The sequence below is a fragment of the Oncorhynchus tshawytscha genome, linkage group LG07 (assembly GCF_018296145.1).
Source record: "Oncorhynchus tshawytscha isolate Ot180627B linkage group LG07, Otsh_v2.0, whole genome shotgun sequence".
In the NCBI taxonomy this organism is placed as follows: domain Eukaryota; kingdom Metazoa; phylum Chordata; class Actinopteri; order Salmoniformes; family Salmonidae; genus Oncorhynchus; species Oncorhynchus tshawytscha.
This window is the reverse complement of record NC_056435.1, coordinates 9,229,109-9,247,670: the sequence shown is the minus strand read 5'-3', so window position 1 is coordinate 9,247,670 and position 18,562 is coordinate 9,229,109. Positions and strand designations below refer to the sequence as shown.

Below are 18,562 nucleotides of genomic sequence, written 5' to 3'. Positions count from 1 at the left end.
GATTTGGTTAAATTACAGCCCTATTCTAAAATGGATTAAATCTTCTTTTTTCATCATCAATCTATACACAATATCCAATAATGGCAAAGTAAACACGTTTTTTTGTATTTTTTTGCATATTAAAAAATTACAAATAATGAAATATCACATTTACATAAGTATTCAGACCCTTTATTCAGTATTTTGTTGAAGCACATTTAGCAGCGATTACAGCCTCAATTCTTCGGTATGAGCTTGGCACACCTGTATTTGGGTTTCTCCCATTCTGAATTTCTCTCATTCTTCTTTGCAGAACTTATCAAGCTCTGTCAGGTTCAATGGGGAGCATTGCTGCACAGCTATTTTAAGGTCTCCAGAGATGTTTGATCGGGTTCAAGTACTCAAGAACATTCAGAGACTTGTCACAAAGCCACTCCTTCGTTGTCTTGGCTGTGTACTTAGGGTTGTTGTCCTGTTGGAAGGTGAACCTTCGCCTCAGTCTGAGAAACTGAGCACTCTGGAGCAGGTTTTCATCAAGGATCTCTCTGGACCTTGGTGGTTCCAAACTTCTTCCATTTAAGAATGATGGAGGTCACTGTATTCTTTGGGATCTTCAATGCTGCAGGCTAGAGGTCGGCCGATTATGATTTTTCAACGCCGATACCGATTATTGGAGGACCTAAAAAAAAAAGCTGATTCCGTATTTTATCCAACGGGTGGCATCCATAAGTCTAAATATTGCTGTTACATTGCACAACATTCAATGTTATGTCATAGTTACGTAAAAATTCTAGCAAATTAGGCGGCCCAAACTGTTGCATATACACTGACTCTGCGTGCAATGAACGCAAGAGAAGTGACACAATTTCACCTGGTTAATATTGCCTGCTATCCTGGATTTCTTTTAGCTAAATATGCAAGTTTAAAAATATATACTTCAGTGTATTGATTTTAAGAAAGGCATTGATGTTTATGGTTAGGTACACATTGGAGCAACGATACGCACCGCATCGATTATATGCAATGCAGGACACGCTGGATAATCTAGTAATATCATCAACCATGTGTAGTTAACTAGTGATTATGATTGATTGATTGTGTTTTATAAGATAAGTTTAATGCTAGCTAGCAACTTACGTTGGCTTACTGCATTCGCGTAGGCAGACTCCTCGTGGAGTGCAATGTGGTTAGAGCGTTGGACTAGTTAACTGCAAGGTTGCAAGATTGAATCCCTGAGCTGACAAGGTTGTTCTGCCCCTGAACAAGGCAATTAACCCACCGTTCCTAGGCCGTCATTGAAAATAAGAATGCATTCTTAACTGACTTGCCTAGTTAAATAAAGATGAAATAAAGGTGTAAAAAAAAAAATAATAATAATTAAAATCGGAGCCCAAAAATACTGATTTCCAATTGTTATGGAACATGAAATCGGCCCTAATTAATCGGTCATTCCGATTAATCGGCTGACCTCTACTGCAGACATTTTTGGTACCATTTCCCAGATCTTTGCCTTCACACAATCCTGTCTCGGAGCTCTACAGACAATTCCTTCGACCTTGTGGCTTGGTTTTTGCTCTGACATTCACTGTCAACTGTGGGACCTTATATAGACAGGTGTGTGCCTTTCCAAATCATGTCCCATCAATTGAATTGACCACATGTTGACTCCAATCAAGTTGTAGAAACCTCTGAAGGATGATCAATGGAAACAGGATGCATCTGAGCTCAATTTCGAGTCTCATAGCAAAGGGTCTGAATACTTATGTAAATAAGTTATTTATGTTAAATGTGCAAACATTTCTAAAAACCTGTTTTCGCTTTGTCATTATGGGGTATTGTGTGTAGATTGATGAGGAAAAACATTTAATTTAACATGTAACGTAACAAAATGTGGAAAACTTCAAGGGGTCTGAATACTTTCCGAATTCACTATAGTATATAGACACTGGTATTGTGCTGGAGATAATGAAAATGTGGCTGAAATGTGGTGGAATTGCACATTAAAGTACAGATGCATTGTAGTAGTAGGGACCAAAGGAGCCTGGGTAATTTTAGATATCTGTCATTAATAGCAGCATAGCAGAGACAGCAGAATGTCTGGCATTCTGGTTTTAAAGGAGACTCCAGGGGTCACTAGCCAATGGAGTAAACACTTACCAGGACTGAACTGCAAACCTCACAATGGCTTTTCCGAGCCAAGCATAGGGGTTTTCTGTCCCGTGTGGTGTACTGTGGGGAACGGGGGCAGAGAGGCATGATGTTAGTGCATTCCCCCTAATTATAACACATACCCAACAGCACCTCAGTCTAACCCACGACCATCTCTGTTGCCCCGATACTTTTTGTTCTGTCCTGGGTCAAATCTACTCTGCTGCAGCCCACTAATCCCCTGGTCATGAATTAAGATGAGTCCATTTCAGGGACTACAGAGCTGCCATTATGGAGTCCTTTGTCTTTACTAGTGCCATGCGGGGCTAAACCAGGTCAACGCTTCACTGCCAGTCAGGATTAGGTGAATACAGGCCCTCATGTTTGTGTGCATATGTGTTTCATATGGTTTGTTGGCGGTGATGTCGGTTCTTTCCTCTGGGAACCATCCAGTGTGCACAGACACGCATCATGTATACACAGGTGAAGTCAGTACTGAATGACAACTGACAGCTCCTTTATCATGCCCACTGGCATTCTACTGCCATGCATGCACCACCTCCAATACTTGCACTGTACAGGGAATCTACAAGAAGGCTTCTAACAGGCATCTGTTTTAACTACTGGAGCTGGAGAGCTTCAGTGTTTTAGTAAAGCCCCTTGTTGGCTGGTAGTTTGGTTCCCCAACGTGGCTGCTGTGCATTAGCCTAGTGGTTGGAGAGAGTATGACCTGATAGCTGCTGACCTCTATGGTCATGATGACCGTAGTAAAATTCCACGTGACTCGTAATCTCCTCTCATGCACTCTGGACATTTTATTTTATTTTTATTTTACCTTTATTTAACCAGGTAGGCAAGTTGAGAACAAGTTCTCATTTACAATTGCGACCTGGCCAAGATAAAGCAAAGCAGTTCGACAGATACAACGACACAGAGTTACACATGGAGTAAAACAAACATACAGTCAATAATACAGTATAAACAAGTCTATATACAATGTGAGCAAATGAGGTGAGAAGGGAGGTAAAGGCAAAAAAGGCCATGGTGGCAAAGTAAATACAATATAGCAAGTAAAACACTGGAATGGTAGTTTTGCAATGGAAGAATGTGCAAAGGAGCAAAATAAATAAATAAATAAAAATTAAATACAGTTGGGAAAGAGGTAGTTGTTTGGGCTAAATTATAGGTGGGCTATGTACAGGTGCAGTAATCTGTGAGCTGCTCTGACAGTTGGTGCTTAAAGCTAGTGAGGGAGATAAGTGTTTCCAGTTTCAGAGATTTTTGTAGTTCGTTCCAGTCATTGGCAGCAGAGAACTGGAAGGAGAGGCGGCCAAAGGAAGAATTGGTTTTGGGGGTGACTAGAGAGATATACCTGCTGGAGCGTGTGCTACAGGTGGGAGATGCTATGGTGACCAGCGAGCTGAGATAAGGGGGACTTTACCTAGCAGGGTCTTGTAGATGACATGGAGCCAGTGGGTTTGGCGACGAGTATGAAGCGAGGGCCAGCCAACGAGAGCGTACAGGTCGCAATGGTGGGTAGTATATGGGGCTTTGGTGATAAAACGGATTGCACTGTGATAGACTGCATCCAATTTGTTGAGTAGGGTATTGGAGGCTATTTTGTAAATGACATCGCCAAAGTCGAGGACTGGTAGGATGGTCAGTTTTACAAGGGTATGTTTGGCAGCATGAGTGAAGGATGCTTTGTTGCGAAATAGGAAGCCAATTCTAGATTTAACTTTGGATTGGAGATGTTTGATATGGGTCTGGAAGGAGAGTTTACAGTCTAACCAGACACCTAAGTATTTGTAGTTGTCCACGTATTCTAAGTCAGAGCCGTCCAGAGTAGTGATGTTGGACAGGCTGGTAGGTGCAGGTAGCGATCGGTTGAAGAGCATGCATTTAGTTTTACTTGTATTTAAGAGCAATTGGAGGCCACGGAAGGAGAGTTGTATGGCATTGAAGCTTGCCTGGAGGGTTGTTAACACAGTGTCCAAAGAAGGGCCGGAAGTATACAGAATGGTGTCGTCTGCGTAGAGGTGGATCAGGGATTCACCAGCAGCAAGAGCGACCTCATTGATGTATACAGAGAAGAGAGTCGGTCCAAGAATTGAACCCTGTGGCACCCCCATAGAGACTGCCAGAGGTCCGGACAGCAGACCCTCCGATTTGACACACTGAACTCTATCAGAGAAGTAGTTGGTGAACCAGGCGAGGCAATTATTTGAGAAACCAAGGCTGTCGAGTCTGCCGATGAGGATGTGGTGATTGACAGAGTCAAAGCCTTGGCCAGATCAATGAATACGGCTGCACAGTAATGTTTCTTATCGATGGCGGTTAAGATATCGTTTAGGACCTTGAGCGTGGCTGAGGTGCACCCATGACCAGCTCTGAAACCAGATTGCATAGCAGAGAAGGTATGGTGAGATTCGAAATGGTCGGTAATCTGTTTGTTGACTTGGCTTTCGAAGACCTTAGAAAGGCACGGTAGGATAGATATAGGTCTGTAGCAGTTTGGGTCAAGAGTGTCCCCCTTTGAAGAGGGGGATGACCGCAGCTGCTTTCCAATCTTTGGGAATCTCAGACGACACGAAAGAAAGGTTGAACAGGCTAGTAATAGGGGTGGCAACAATTTCGGCAGATAATTTTAGAAAGAAAGGGTCCAGATTGTCTAGCCCGGCTGATTTGTAGGGGTCCAGATTTTGCAGCTCTTTCAGAACATCAGCTGAATGGATTTGGGAGAAGGAGAAATGGGGAAGGCTTGGGCGAGTTGCTGTTGGGGGTGCAGTGCTGTTGTCCGGGGTAGGAGTAGCCAGGTGGAAAGCATGGCCAGCCGTAGAAAAATGCTTATTGAAATTCTCAATTATGGTGGATTTATCATTGGTGACAGTGTTTCCTATCTTCAGTGCAGTGGGCAGCTGGGAGGAGGTGTTCTTATTCTCCATGGACTTTACAGTGTCCCAGAACTTTTTGAGTTAGTGTTGCAGGAAGCAAATTTCTGCTTGAAAAAGCTAGCCTTGGCTTTTCTAACTGCCTGTGTATAATGGTTTCTAGCTTCCCTGAACAGCTGCATATCACGGGGCTGTTCGATGCTAATGCAGACCGCCATAGGATGTTTTTGTGTTGGTTAAGGGCAGTCAGGTCTGGGGAGAACCAAGGGCTATATCTGTTCCTGGTTCTAAATTTCTTGAATGGGGCATGTTTATTTAAGATGGTTAGGAAGGCATTTTTAAAAATATCCAGGCATCCTCTACTGACGGGATGAGATCAATATCCTTCCAGGATACCCCGGCCAGGTCGATTAGAAAGGCCTGCTCGCAGAAGTGTTTCAGGGAGCGTTTTACAGTGATGAGTGGAGGTCGTTTGACCGCTGACCCATTACGGATGCAGGCAATGAGGCAGTGATCGCTGAGATCTTGGTTGAAGACAGCAGAGGTGTATTTAGAGGGGAAGTTGGTTAGGATGATATCTATGAGGGTGCCCGTGTTTAAGGCTTTGGGAGGTACCTGGTAGGTTCATTGATAATTTGTGTGAGATTGAGGGCATCAAGTTTAGATTGTAGGATGGCTGGGGTGTTAAGCATGTTCCAGTTTAGGTCACCTAGCAGCACGAACTCTGAAGATAGATGGGGGGCAATCAGTTCACATATGGTGTCCAGAGCACAGCTGGGGGCAGAGGGTGGTCTATAGCAGGTGGCAACGGTGAGAGACTTGTTTTTAGAGAGGTGGATTTTTAAAAGTAGAAGTTCAAATTGTTTGGGTACAGACCTGGATAGGAGGACAGAACTCTGCAGGCTATCTTTGCAGTAGATTGCAACACCGCCCCCTTTGGCAGTTCTATCTTGTCTGAAAATGTTGTAGTTTGGAATTAAAATTTCTGAATTTTTGGTGGTCTTCCTAAGCCAGGATTCAGACACAGCTAGAACATCCGGGTTGGCTGAGTATGCTAAAGCAGTGAATAGAACAAACTTAGGGAGGAGGCTTCTAATGTTAACATGTGCTAATGGTCTGGTACTCAGGGCTCTGTTGTCCCGTCATCAGGTACGAATGGTCTGGTACTCAGGGCTCTATTGTCCCTCCATCAAGTCCTAATGGCCTGGTACTCAGGGCTCTGTTGTCCCACCATCAGGTCCTAATGGTCTGGTACTCAGGGCTCTATTGTCCCTCCATCAAGTGCTAATGGCCTGGAACTCAGGGCTCTATTGTACCTCTAACCACTCTGACATCAATGCAAATGCAGTCGAAAATCACATCAAACACTTATCATCAAAACAGTATGTGATTTTAAACCCGTCTCACTGTGATGATCAATTTGAAGAAAGGAGTTCAACAGCAGGTTGAAACTGAGTGTGAAACATGGTCGTTGTGGATGTTGTTTCCAAGCCGAACACAAAGTAATGGACAGCGCTTTCTAAGGTTGATGATTCATTCAGAACACCCATACGCATATTAAGAGCTTATGAATCAAAATTATATTTGTGCCGTTATACAACTTAGCCTACCGCATATTACACATGGGAAAAAAAACTAAACAGATTTAAGATGTCTTTGGTCCATAATAGGTCTAGCCTATACTCCAAAATTAAACACATTCGAATAATCGGCTTTGAGTGTATCATCATCCATACTGGGTAGACTGGTTACCTTATGCTACGCTCCAACATTTCTATCCACAAGTCTGGGAGGGAACCTATAGCCCTAGGCGATGCTGTTGGTTGTGCAGGGTAGCTAACAGTTAGCCTACAATTATAGTGCATTTTTATTTTGAATGCCCTAGTAATAGTTTTACTTTATTTTAAATGTATTATTGTTAATTGTGTGACATGACCTTTTAGCTACATAATATCTCACCACCCTGCGTTTCCATCTCCTCCTCTCTCCTTCATTCCTTTAGCTACAGAATATCTCACCACCGTGCGTTTCCATCTCCTCCTCTCTCCTTCATTCCTTTAGCTACATAATATCTCACCACTGTGCGTTTCCATCTCCTCCTCTCTCTCCTTCATTCCTTTAGCTACATAATCTCACCACCGTGCGTTTCCATCTCCTCTCTCTCTCCTTCATTCCTTTAGCTACAGAATATCTCACCACTGTGCGTTTCCATCTCCTCCTCTCTCTCCTTCATTCCTTTAGCTACAGAATATCTCACCACCGTGCGTTTCCATCTCCTCTCTCTCCTTCATTCCTTTAGCTACAGAATATCTCACCACTGTGCGTTTCCATCTCCTCCTCTCTCTCCTTCATTCCTTTAGCTACAGAATATCTCACCACCGTGCGTTTCCATCTCCTCTCTCTCCTTCATTCCTTTAGCTACAGAATATCTCACCACTGTGCGTTTCCATCTCCTCCTCTCTCTCCTTCATTCCTTTAGCTACAGAATATCTCACCACTGTGCGTTTCCATCTCCTCTCTCTCCTTCATTCCTTTAGCTACAGAATATCTCACCACCCGTTTCATCTCCTCTCTCTCCTTCATTCCTTTAGCTACAGAATATCTCACCACTGTGCGTTTCCATCTCCTCCTCTCTCTCCTTCATTCCTTTAGCTACAGAATATCTCACCACTGTGCGTTTCCATCTCTCTCTCTCCTTCATTCCTTTAGCTACAAAATATCTCACCACTGTGCGTTTCCATCTCCTCTCTCTCCTTCATTCCTTTAGCTACAGAATATCTCACCACTGTGCGTTTCCATCTCCTCTCTCTCCTTCATTCCTTTAGCTACAGAATATCTCACCACTGTGCGTTTCCATCTCCTCTCTCTCCTTCATTCCTTTAGCTACAGAATATCTCACCACTGTGCGTTTCCATCTCCTCCTCTCTCTCCTTCATTCCTTTAGCTACAGAATATCTCACCACCGTGCGTTTCCATCTCCTCTCTCTCCTTCATTCCTTTAGCTACAGAATATCTCACCACTGTGCGTTTCCATCTCCTCCTCTCTCTCCTTCATTCCTTTAGCTACAGAATATCTCACCACTGTGCGTTTCCATCTCCTCTCTCTCCTTCATTCCTTTAGCTACAGAATATCTCACCACCGTGCGTTTCCATCTCCTCTCTCTCCTTCATTCCTTTAGCTACAGAATATCTCACCACCGTGCGTTTCCATCTCCTCCTCTCTCTCCTTCATTCCTTTAGCTACAGAATATCTCACCACCGTGCGTTTCCATCTCCTCTCTCTCTCCTTCATTCCTTTAGCTACATAATATCTCACCACTGTGCGTTTCCATCTCCTCCTCTCTCTCCTTCATTCCTTTAGCTACATAATATCTCACCACCGTGCGTTTCCATCTCCTCCTCTCTCTCCTTCATTCCTTTAGCTACATAATATCTCACCACCGTGCGTTTCCATCCCCTCCTCTCTCCTTCATTCCTTTAGCTACATAATATCTCACCACTGTGCGTTTCCATCTCCTCCTCTCTCTCCTTCATTCCTTTAGCTACATAATATCTCACCACCGTGCGTTTCCATCTCCTCCTCTCTCTCCTTCATTCCTTTAGCTACATAATATCTCACCACTGTGCGTTTCCATCCCCTCCTCTCTCCTTCATTCCTTTAGCTACAGAATATCTCACCACCGTGCGTTTCCATCTCCTCTCTCTCGTTTATTGCTTTCTTCAGCGCGCAGAGGGGCTGTCAACAGTTTAATGAAATATGTTTCATATTGATGTTCCTGAACAGATTTCACTTGGTTTCCCAAATTAAGTCCTGGGCAGGAACCGGGTTGGAGAGCCCGTGGCATACAGAGTTTGGGCGGAATATCACCTGTCTCACAGCGAGAGCATGTTCTTCAGACAGAGGTCGATGTGTGGACTGAATTAAGTGTTATATTTATTTCTCAGCTGCTCATACAGTTGAAGTCAGAAGTTTACATAAACCTTAGCCAAATACATTTAAACTAAGTTTTTCACAATTCCTGACATTTAATCCTAGTAAGAATTCCCTGTCTTAGGTCAGTTAGAATCACCACTTTATTTTAAGAATGTGAAATGTCAGAATAATAGTAGAGAGAAGGATTTATTTCAGCTTTTATTTCTTTCTTTACATTCCCAGTGGGTCAGAAGTTTACATACACTCAATTAATATTTGGTACCATTGCCTTTAAATTGTTTAACTTGAGTCAAACGTTTCGGGTAGTCTTTCACAAGCTTCCCACAATAAGTTGGGTGAATTTTGGCCCATTCGTCCTGACAGAGCTGGTTAAACTGAGTCAGGTTTCTAGGCCTCCTTGCTCGCACACGCTTTTTCTGTTCTGTCCACAAATTTTTTATAGGATGAGGTCAGGGCTTTGTGATGGCCACTCCAATACCGTGACTTTGTTGTCCTTAAGCCATTTTGCCACAACTGTGGAAGTATGCTTGGGGTCATTGTCCATTTGGAAGACCCATTTGCGACCGAGCTTTAACTCCTGACTGATGTCTTGAGATGTTGCTTCAATATATCCACAGGACTCGTTTTACTGTGGATATAAATACTTTTTTACCTGTTTCCTCCAGCATCTTCACAAGGTGCTTTCTGGATTGATTTTCACTTTTCGCACCAAAGTACCGTCATCTCTAGGAGACAGAACGCTTCTCCTTCCTGAGCGGTATGATGGCTGCGTTGTTCCATGGTGTTTATACTTGCGTACTATTGTTTGTACAGATGAACGTAGTACCTTCAGGCATTTAGAAATTGCTCCCAAGGATGAACCAGACTTGTGGAGCTCTACAATTTTTTTTCGGGGGTCTTGGCTGATTTCTTTTGATTTTCCTACGATGTCAAGCAAAGAGGCCCTGAGTTTGAAGATAGGCCTTGAAATACATCCACAGGTACACCTCAGATTGACTCAAATTATGTCAATTAGCCTATTAGAAGCTTCTAAAGCCATAACATAATTTTCTGGAATTTTCCAAGCTGTTTGAAGGCACAGTCAACTTAGTGTATGTAAACTTCTGACCCACTGACATTGTGATACAGTGAAATATAAGTGAAATAATCTGTCAGTAAACAATGTTTGGAAAAATGACTTGTCCTAACCTAAGATGTCCTAACCAACTTGCCAAAACTATAGTTTGTTAATAAGACATTTGTGGAGTGGATACATGCATACGGATTGTTCCCCCCTTGCCCCTGTTCCCGCCCATTTGATAATGAGCCAATCTAAATCAAAACTAATTTTACATATTAGACAAGATTAAATTTAGAATTGTCTGATGGGTGAAAATAGGATCACTTGATGAGAGAACAGCTGTGCAGTGCAGCCTGAGGCAAGGGACAGAGCTTCTTTTTTTCTGCGACTCTCTCAGGTCATCAATTGCCTATAGTCTCATCGTGCATCCCATATATATTTTAATTTCTGAGACATTAAGGTTTGTATCATTCCCAACTAAAGTTGCCAAATAACTGAACATCTAGTGTATAGGACCTGTTTCAAATGATCACTTTTACCCTCAACATATCCACTTAATGGGAAAAATGTCCTTCTATTTTATTCAGCTAAATTCAATTACATCCTTCTTACTATTGCACGACAATAACCGGATGACAAAATGTCATGACTGCCACAGCCCTTGTGGTGTTTACTTATTTATGCAGATACTGAAGGTTTTCAGTCATTATTCATTTCCTCTACATTATTCATCACTTAATGCCAGTGACACAGTCAAACACAGTCAGAGAAGTACTTCCGTTTCAGTGCATGGGGGTCATAGTGAAGCTCCATGGAAATCACTGTTTCACTGAAACATGCCAGTCAACCGGTTGGTCCAGTTTCTTTACATTACTGAGAGATTGGCGTATGTAGTTAGGTGATTGAAGCATGCTTTTTTTCTGCTTTCCTGCCTGGTTGACATTACAAGGTAGACTGTGATTGCGGAGCCTCAGTTGAGATTGAGAAGTATGGTGTTCCTCAAGGCTCCATGTGCGGACCAATGGTCTTCCTACTACTAGTAGCCTATGTGACATGGGCCAAACAAATCAGGCAAAGTCACTGTGTGTAGTATAGTTTGTGTTCCTTCCTTCTCCCAGCTCTCTGTAAATAATACATGGTCTGGTTCTGTGTTCCGGATGCCTGTGGTTGCACATTGCCCTGACACTTCTGTGAGGCCTCAGTTAGAAACCCAGTAGGGTAAGCATTACACATAGTTGTCCAACCTCCAGTTAGAAACCCAGTAGGGTAAGCATTACACATAGTTGTCCAACCTCCAGTTAGAAACCCAGTAGGGTAAGCATTACACATAGTTGTCCAACCTCCAGTTAGAAACCCAGTAGGGTAAGCATTACACATAGTTGTCCAACCTCCAGTTAGAAACCCAGTAGGGTAAGCATTACACATAGTTGTCCAACCTCCAGTTAGAAACCCAGTAGGGTAAGCATTACACATACTTGTCCAACCTCTAGTTAGAAACCCAGTAGGGTAAGCATTACACATACTTGTCCAACCTCCAGTTAGAAACCCCAACCATAGTTGTCCAGTTAGAAACCCAGTAGGGTAAGCATTACACATACTTGTCCAACCTCCAGTTAGAAACCCAGTAGGGTAAGCATTACACATAGTTGTCCAACCTCCAGTTAGAAACCCAGTAGGGTAAGCATTACACATACTTGTCCAACCTCTAGTTAGAAACCCAGTAGGGTAAGCATTACACATAGTTGTCCAACCTCCAGTTAGAAACCCAGTAGGGTAAGCATTACACATAGTTGTGTGATAGTTTTGCAACAGCCCTCTATCAATTAAGTATTTTTGCGCTACTCTTTATTGGAGGTGTCAATCACTTTATGGCCAACACACTTCTCAGTCCTACGTTGCTTCAGTTGTCTGTATTATGAGATGGTCATATATCTGTACTACAGGATTGTGACGGTCTTGTCTGGTTTCTCTCCCTGCAGAAGCACGATCAAGGACAGGTCCTGCTGGATGTAGTGTTCAAGCACCTGGAGCTGACGGAGAGCGACTACTTTGGCCTACAGTTGGCCGACGACTCCTCAGACAGTCAGGTGAGGCCTCTTCTCAGAGCCCAGAACCAAATCTTGCGTACGCTAGGTAATTAACGAGCTGCTCCATTGTATCGTTTATTTCAACAGGCTGTCGCAACAGGTCAGGTGAGGCCACCTGAGATTGTGCACGTCGGACTACATTGCAGTCGGACTACATTGCAGTCGGACTACATTGCAGTCGGACGGCGCAGAATCACTGATCTCCAAATCAACTGGCTTCCGAAATGACTTATTATTATGTGATCAGGATTAGCGGATGTACGCCGAGCCCTGCTCTGGCCGATCCCCTCAAACACTCTGATTGGCAGCATAGCAGCATCTCATGAATGGGCTCTCTCCAGCCCAGTCAGCAAACTGTGGCGTTTCTGCAGCAAACAGTTTGAGATACTAAGAAGGTTATGGGTCATGATCGGCAAACGATAGAGTTGAAACAGCGGCTAGAATAGTGTTTAGAGGCTACAGATTGTGTTTATTGAAAGTTCACAAAATAACAATGCAAATATTAATTGGTGACAGCTGAAATTCAGACTTTGATACGTATGTATATTTTTGATGATTCTATCTCGCAGGACAGTTTGATTTCTATTCTGAACTTGCTCTAATGTTTTGAGTAAAAATGTATCTTCATTTTTTTCCCTATGGCCTATTTTCCCTCTTGTCCCATACTGTGTCTGCGGTTGTCTCTATCCATATTTTACAGAGGTGGCTGGATCCAACCAAACCGATTAGAAAGCAATTAAAAAGTATGTTTGATACATTTGGAATATTCTCGAGTATTTTCAATATTCTATTTATCGCTCGTTTTAGTTCCATTAATCTGGTTGTTTGTTTTCCTTCAGGGGGGTCTTCACACCGTTTGAATTTTAGGGTTAAATTCTTTGTAACCGACCCCAATAAACTCCAGGAGGAGTACACAAGGTAAGTGCTTAATGGGTGGCATTGTGACAGAAATAAGCAGTACACTATAGGCCTTCCTCTATGCTATTCTCCATACAGTTTGATTAAAGTGGACTTAAAAGCTCTGTTTTCACCTTACTGTTTTGGGTCCCCTTTAGGTACCAGTACGTTTTGCAGGTTAAACAGGACATACTTAGTGGAAGGTGAGTGTGGATTTGTATCTGGTTGGTTTATTCAAACATTTGAATAATCTTCATGTAGTGAATTTGAGTTCTAACTGATTCCTCGGCTCGCAGGCTGCCGTGTCCGTACATCACAGCCGCTCTTCTTGCTTCATACGCCGTTCAGTGTAAGTACTTCAGTTATTCCTCTCAGCTATTCAACTACAACTGTACGACTGACTTACAGCTATTCAACTACAACTGTACGACTGACTTATGGTCGCATACATTCTGCCTGACACCTTGTAACTAACTGTACTAATGACAGAATATGTTCCGTAGTGTATTTTCCCTATCTCCCACCTAATATCCACCATGGGATTTCAAGGGGGGTCAGGCTATTACAGTAGCTTGGAAACCCCAGACCGCAAATACTACTTCATACTGTACTTGTCTTGTAATGATGCTGCTTTCATGTGGCCTGGCTGCTGCGGGTCTTTGTTTACACATTGACCCCAATACGCTGCTGAGAGGGGAGGAGTAACAGTACAATCGCCACAACCAGGCTGGCTGCAGGGCAGAAGAACACTGCTCATTGGTTGTTAGCTTAGTAGGCTGGCTGACTGACTGGCTTGCTGGCTGACTGACTGGCTGGCTGGCTGACTCTCGTGGGGTTGTAGTAAACGTATCACGCTATGTGGGAGGTATAGAGGTCACAAGAGGAAATGGAAAGTGGCCATGGTGGTCTCACCGCAGTTACTGTAATAACAACAAAGAATGGAGGACATTTCACAAGTGCCAGTCTGTCTGTCAGTCACAATTCTGACCAGGATAGTTAGTGTATACTGGGCTATTACTGTTCATTTTTCCCACTGTTTTCACATACTGATGTAGTTTCTGTTCAAATGAAAGAGCAAGGCTCTTTATTAATTGATTCACATTATTGTGCTACATACTTTTCTTAAAGTGCTTCGGAAATAGAGTCACTTAACCCCCAACTTCCTCATGTCTGCTCCCTTTTCAAATGGCGCCCTGTTCCATATATAGTGCACTATTTTTGACCAGAACCCTATGAGCCCTGGTCAAAAGTATTGCACTATAGAGGGAATAGGGTGCCATTTGGGAAGAAGGCAGACTGTTTATACAGTATGGAAACACTGAGACACTCAGCAGGACGACTCGTCTCTCTGTCTCTCTTTTCTAAACATTGACAAAAAAAGTCAAGTGTTTGGCTCCTCTCAAGCTGCAAAAGTCCTGCTTCTTTCCGTTTGCACACAAAGGAGAAGTTTGACCAGAAAATGTGTGAATGAATGGGAGCTGTGCAGGAGGGAGAGAAGGAGAGGAGTAAAGGCTTCATTGTGCTTTGTGTCACACACACACACACACACTTACACACTCACACACTGTGTGCTTTGTGTTGTGTTGCAGCTGAGCTAGGGGACTACAGTCAGAACGAGAACTTGCCCGGCTACCTCTCCGGATACTCTTTCATCCCCAACGCACCACATGACTTTGAGAAAGAGATTGCCAAACAGCATCAGCAACACAAGTAAGAAGCAATCTCTCAACTGATATGGTGTGTGTGTGTGTGGATACATTGGTGTAAAACGGGAAATGCACAGAAAATATCAAATAACTTGTAGATTAAACAGGGATGGACTCTGCTCATTCACTGCAGCTGAGGTTGAGGCGGCTCAGACTTTGTGCCCAGGTCAGAACAAGGGCTGTCATTGTTTAGCCTCTCACGTAGATGGTAGCTTGGCCTACTCCCTGAATGGCCTGTGGAGCCAACTAAAGTCCTTCTCTCTCCCTATCTCTCACTCTCACTCTTTTTCCTTTCAGGGGACTGCCTCCTGCCCAGTCAGAGTTCAATTATCTAAACACAGCACGGACGCTAGAGCTCTATGGAGTCGAATTGCACAATGCAAGGGTAAGTGTTCAGTTGTGAAATGGAGTGATGCATGCATCTGCAACCCATCATGCAACCCATCTGGACAAGAGGAATACCTATGTGAGAATGCTGTTCATCGACTACAGCTCGGCATTCAACACCATAGTACCCTCCAAGGTCATCAAGCTCGAGACCCTGGGTCTCGACCCGCCCTGTGCAACTGGGTACTGGACTTCCTGACGGGCCGCCCCCAGGTGGTGAGGGTAGGCAACAACATTCCTCCCCGCTGATCCTCAACACTGGGGCCCCACAAGGGTGCGTTCTGAGCCCCCTCCTGTACTCCCTGTTCACCCACGACTGCGTGGCCATGCACGCCTCCAACTCAATCATCAAGTTTGCGGACGACACAACAGTGGTAGGCTTGATTACCAACAACGACGAGACGGCCTACAGGGAGGAGGTGAGGGCCCTCGGAGTGTGGTGTCAGGAAAATAACCTCACACTCAACGTCAACAAAACTAAGGAGATGATTGTGGACTTCAGGAAACAGCAGAGGGAACACCCCCATCCACATCGATGGAACAGTAGTGGAGAGGGTAGCAAGTTTTAAGTTCCTCGGCATACACATCACAGACAAACTGAATTGGTCCACTCACACAGACAGCATCGTGAGGAAGGCGCAGCAGCGCCTCTTCAACCTCAGGAGGCTGAAGAAATTCGGCTTGTCACCAAAAGCACTCACAAACTTCTACAGATGCACAATCGAGAGCATCCTGGCGGGCTGTATCACCGCCTGGTATGGCAACTGCACCGCCCTCAACCCCAGTGAGGTCTGCACAACGCATCACCGGGGGCAAACTACCTGCCCTCCAGGACACCTACACCACCCGATGCTTCAACCACCCGAGCCACTGCCTGTTCACCCCGCTGTCATCCAGAAGGCGAGGTCAGTACAGGTGCATCAAAGCTGGGACCGAGAGACTGAAAAACAGCTTCTATCTCAAGGCCATCAGACTGTTAAACAGCCACCACTAACATTGAGTGGCTACTGCCAACACACTGTCAATGACACTGACTCTACTCCAGCCACTTTAATCATGGGAATTGATGGGAAATGATGTAAATATATCACTAGCCACTTTAAACAATGCTACCTTATATAATGTTACTTACCCTACATTGTTCATCTCATATGCATACGTTGATACTGTACTCTATATCATCGACTGCATCCTTATGTAATACATGTATCACTAGCCACTTTAACTATGCCACTTGGTTTACATACTTATCTCATATGTATATACTGTACTCGATATCATCTACTGTATCTTGCCTATGCTGCTCTGTACCATCACTCATTCATATATCCTTATGTACATATTCTTTATCCCCTTACACTGTGTATAAGACAGTAGTTTTTTTGGAATTGTTAGTTAGATTACTTGCTCGTTATTACTGCATTGTCGGAACTAGAAGCACAAGCATTTCGCTACACTCGCATTAACATCTGCTAACCATGTGTATGTGACAAATAAAATTTGATTTGATTTGATTTGATTTGATACTATGCTCCCCAATCAACCTTCTTCAACGTGGTTTCATTAGACAGTGTGGCGGTTAGCACCCTCCTCCATTGCCCAACTATAGGGTTTCTGTTAAGTAGAACCCATCCACAGGAAGTCTGGACACCTTTACAATCCTCCCTGCCCTTTTTCCCCTCCTCCGTTACAGGATCAAAGCAACACTGAGATTTTAATCGGAGTGATGTCAACTGGGATTGTCATCTATAAGAACAGGGTTCGAATCAACTGCTTTCCATGGTGAGTCAAATCAATTGAGTATATTTCCACATTCAGCCACATTCTCCATATAGGGGAGCCATTGGATGGGACACACAGATCCTAAAAAGTATTATAAACTGGGTGGTTCGAGCCCTGAATGCTGATTGGCTGACAACTGCGGTGTATCAGACTGTATACCACGGGTATGACAAAACATGTATTTTTACTGTTCTAATTACTTTGGTAACCAGTTTATAATAGCAATAAGGCACCTCGGGGTTCGTGGTATATGGCCAACATACCACGGCTAAGGGCTGTTTTCAGGCACTCCACGTTGCATCGTGCCTAAGAACATTGTATATTGGCCATATACCACTCCTCTTCAGGCCTTATTGCTTAAGTAACAAACAGTAGTAGCAAACATAGCATGAAAGCGGCATTTACGATGCTCTACTTCTTTTCGTGGCCCAGATTCAGCCATAACTTACTCTAGCTCTACTGTAAAGTGACAACATGAGCCCTCTCCCCGCTGTCTGATCTTGCCCTACTCCCTTTGATGGGTACAGCACAGTGAGAGTTTATCTTCATGAAAAGAGACTTCTGTAGAAATGAGTAATAGCGTAACTGTGTCAGGTTGGGACACAGTGCGGTCTACATTTAGACTCTCTCTCTCTCTGAGTCATGCTTTAAGGAACCAGGGAAATAGGCCTGCAGGCACAATGGAACCATAGAACACTGAGCATGATTTGTTTCTGATTAAAGAACCGAGGGGATTCTTATGGATGATTAACATGAGGAGTATGTATTCTCTAAGCTTATCCAGTGGCTTCAGAATGCTGGATAAGTTCGCTGTTGTGTAGGAAATAAAGGAGAGATTCCTTCCTGTGGGTGACAAAAGCTTCTTTTTCTTTCTTTCAGGCTACAGATTGTAAAGATCTCGTTTAAATGTCGACAGTTTTTCATTCAACTCAGAAGAGAATTGGTAAGTATGTCCTGGTTTCAACTGGGATTGCATCCCTACTATTGTGCGAGCTCAAATTCTCTCTCGTCATTATGAATAATACAAAATATACATAATGCACTTTGTGTGTGTACTAGGCTGGTCATATGAAACTAAATCTAAAATGATTTGATCCCAACTAGGGTGTCTAGTAGTGGAAGACACACAAAAACACCTGGTTGAAAAATGCAAGCCAAGGAGACCTTTAAAAGCAATTGTACAGTACTTGATATCTAGATGAATTGATGTCATGCGCTTATAATTCATGTATCCGAGTAGAGAAGTACTACAGTGCACACCATAGTGTCTGGCCTAGAAGAAGCCATCTCATGGCCAGCTATGCAAGTCGAAGGGTGATTTCTTCCCCAGTATCCGTGTTCTTTTAGCTAGATCTGTGTGACATCAGTTGATCAAGTGTGATAATCCAATCAAATGTTATTGGTCACATACACATGGTTAGCAGATGTTATTGCGAGTGTAGCGAAAAGCTTCTTGATCCGACAGTGCAGCAGTATCTAACAGGTAATATCTAACAATTCCACAACAAAACCTAATATCTAACAAATTCCACAACAAAAGCTAATACACACAATCTAGTAACGGAATGGGATGAGAATATATAAGTATAAAATATATGGATAAGCAGTGACAGAATGGCTAAGATGCAATAGATAGTAAAGAATAGATAGTGTAGGATAGAGTATACAGTATATACATATGAGATGAGCAA

The 18,562-nt window shown here is 43.4% G+C and overlaps 1 protein-coding gene across 5 annotated transcripts in view; it reads left to right on the top strand.

The window, feature by feature from the left end:
• Nucleotides 1-18,562, top strand: part of LOC112253877 (tyrosine-protein phosphatase non-receptor type 4) — a 40,873-nt gene that overhangs the window by 7,380 nt on the left and 14,931 nt on the right. For 3 of the 5 annotated variants that reach the window (XM_042324073.1, XM_042324076.1, XM_042324072.1), the window contains exons 3-12: nt 11,992-12,099; nt 12,187-12,204; nt 12,800-12,842; nt 12,939-13,017; nt 13,155-13,199; nt 13,293-13,345; nt 14,586-14,706; nt 15,000-15,087; nt 16,783-16,871; nt 17,751-17,814. In XM_042324073.1, coding sequence (XP_042180007.1) covers nt 11,992-12,099; nt 12,187-12,204; nt 12,800-12,842; nt 12,939-13,017; nt 13,155-13,199; nt 13,293-13,345; nt 14,586-14,706; nt 15,000-15,087; nt 16,783-16,871; nt 17,751-17,814 — 708 coding nt within the window. The remainder of the gene's footprint in view (nt 1-11,991; nt 12,100-12,186; nt 12,205-12,799; nt 12,843-12,938; nt 13,018-13,154; nt 13,200-13,292; nt 13,346-14,585; nt 14,707-14,999; nt 15,088-16,782; nt 16,872-17,750; nt 17,815-18,562) is intronic. The other 2 variants (XM_042324075.1, XM_042324074.1) reach the window with 1 other exon arrangement.